General features: G+C 49.6%; 1 protein-coding gene across 1 annotated transcript; it reads left to right on the forward strand.

The window, feature by feature from the left end:
• The first annotated feature begins 202 nt into the window (after positions 1 to 202).
• On the forward strand, positions 203 to 1,767 carry LOC123131236 (peroxidase 2). Its single transcript, XM_044550958.1, has 2 exons — positions 203 to 740; positions 844 to 1,767. Exons 1-2 carry the CDS (start codon positions 234 to 236, stop codon positions 1,633 to 1,635), a joined length of 1,299 nt encoding a protein of 432 aa, XP_044406893.1. The 5' UTR covers positions 203 to 233; the 3' UTR covers positions 1,636 to 1,767.
• Positions 1,768 to 2,159: the final 392 nt, after the last annotated feature.

Here is a 2,159-nt window from a genome sequence, read left to right on the forward strand (position 1 = left end):
GCTCAACTAACATCACGGTAAGAATGTCAACTGCTTGAGCTGTATCTCCATTGTGCTCCCCACGTTCGCTTCCCACTTGCCACTTCCGGCAACATTCCTCCCACGTTTGTCATCCAGAGATCAGGCTCTCACCCTTGGAGCTAGCTTGCTATAAGTTGCAGGCAGAGCAGCGTGTATTCTCATCAGTCCATCACAACAAACACTAGGAACAGCCCCCCGAGCTAGCGACTACCATGGCCAAGCTCGCCGCCATCCTGACTCTCATCGCGCTGCTCGGCTGCATGGCGCGTACCTGCCAAGCAGAGTACGGGAATCCCACCCCTGTTCCGTCCGTACCGAGCATAACTAGTCCCCCGCCGCCATACACCCCGACTACACCTAGTCCTCCTCCACCATACACCCCGAGTACACCTAGTCCTCCACCGCCCACCCCAGCTACCCCAAGTCCTCCACCACCATACACCCCGACTACACCTAGTCCTCCACCGCCCACCCCAGCTACCCCAAGTCCTCCGCCGCCATACACCCCGAGCACACCTAGCCCTCCACCGCCCGCCCCAGCTACCCCAACTCCTCCGCCGCCGTACACCCCGAGCACACCCATCAAAGGACTCGCGGTCGACTACTACAAGAAGTCATGCCCTCGCGCGGAAGACATTGTGAGAGAAGTTGTGCGTGATGCCAGCGCCGGTATCAAGGCTGGACTCATCCGTCTCTTCTTCCATGACTGCTTCGTCAGGGTAAGATTTTTTAACACTAGAACCTTCACATATATAAATGTTTGTTGTGTCATGAAATATATGTAGGCTGATGTCCGTGTGGTGTTTAATGGTTTATTTGTAGGGTTGTGATGCCTCCGTGCTTCTAGATCAAGTGGACCCCAACAGCCCACCAGAGAAGTTGGGCGTCCCGAACCTGAGCCTGCGTGGCTTCAAGGTGATCGATGCCGCCAAGGCTAGAATCGAGAAGGAGTGTGGGAGCGACGTCGTCTCGTGCGCTGATGTCCTGGCCTTCGCTGGGCGTGATGCCACCTACTTCCTCAGCAACAAGAAGGTCTACTTCAACATGACAGCTGGCCGTTATGATGGACTTGTTTCCTTCATGAATGAGACACTCCCCAACCTGCCACCACCCTTTGGCACCGTGGACCAGCTCAAGGCCAACTTCGCCTCCAAGGGGCTGACTGCCGACGAGATGGTCACCCTATCTGGTGCACACACTGTCGGAATCTCGCATTGCTCGTCCTTCAACTCATCCTTCTCCGACCGCCTCAACCCAAGCACCTCCGACATGGACCCCACGCTAATGAGCTCTCTCCGGGAGCAATGCAAGTCAGACAATGGGACTGACAACACGGTGGTGCAGGACATCGAGACCCCTAACAAGGTCGACAACAAGTACTATAAGAATGTGCTTAGCCACAAGGTGCTCTTTGATTCAGATGCCGCGCTCATGACGGCAGATGATACAAGTGCAGCGGTGCGTGCCAATGCCAAGGACAACGATGTGTGGGAGGAGAAGTTCAAGGCAGCCATGGTAAGGATGGGCGCTATCGAAGTCAAGACTAGGGACGATTTTTTCAATGGTGCCGCTGTTGAGATCAGGAGGAATTGTCGCATTGTCAACTCATACTAAACTTGTTGATCTTATCACATCATCGCTAGTTTTTCAACCAGTAGATTGAGAATAAGCTCGTGCTTTCTCGGGTTTCCATTGATGTTTATTTTGATTACCTTTGTAATGTTGTTATTTTTTCCTCCTGTTGTATTTATTATTTCATTTTATTGCGTTGTGGCATTTTGTTTTTCAACTTCGCCTTATGAAAGTTGTTTGTACAAGAATTTGCTCCTGTTATTCTTTGTTACTTATATTAACATCGTAATTCTCTTACTGTGTTCCTAGGTGTTTCTATTGTTTCCAAATAAAACTATCATTTGATCAACCTATTCTTTTAATTATTTAAGGGCTTCTTCGCTTATTAAATTCGTAATTGCTATAACTAAATAGTTGATTCTTGCTAAGCAATTTTGTCCGCATACCAGCACAATATGCAGACCATGCATGGAAAAAGCCCACCACAACATGCAACCATCCATTTAAAGAAGCCTTTTCTTCTCAATTTTTTTAAAACAAGCATTTCGTACTATTGTGCTAATCAT

This window comes from Triticum aestivum, chromosome 6A (assembly GCF_018294505.1).
Source record: "Triticum aestivum cultivar Chinese Spring chromosome 6A, IWGSC CS RefSeq v2.1, whole genome shotgun sequence".
Taxonomy (NCBI): Eukaryota; Viridiplantae; Streptophyta; class Magnoliopsida; order Poales; family Poaceae; genus Triticum; species Triticum aestivum.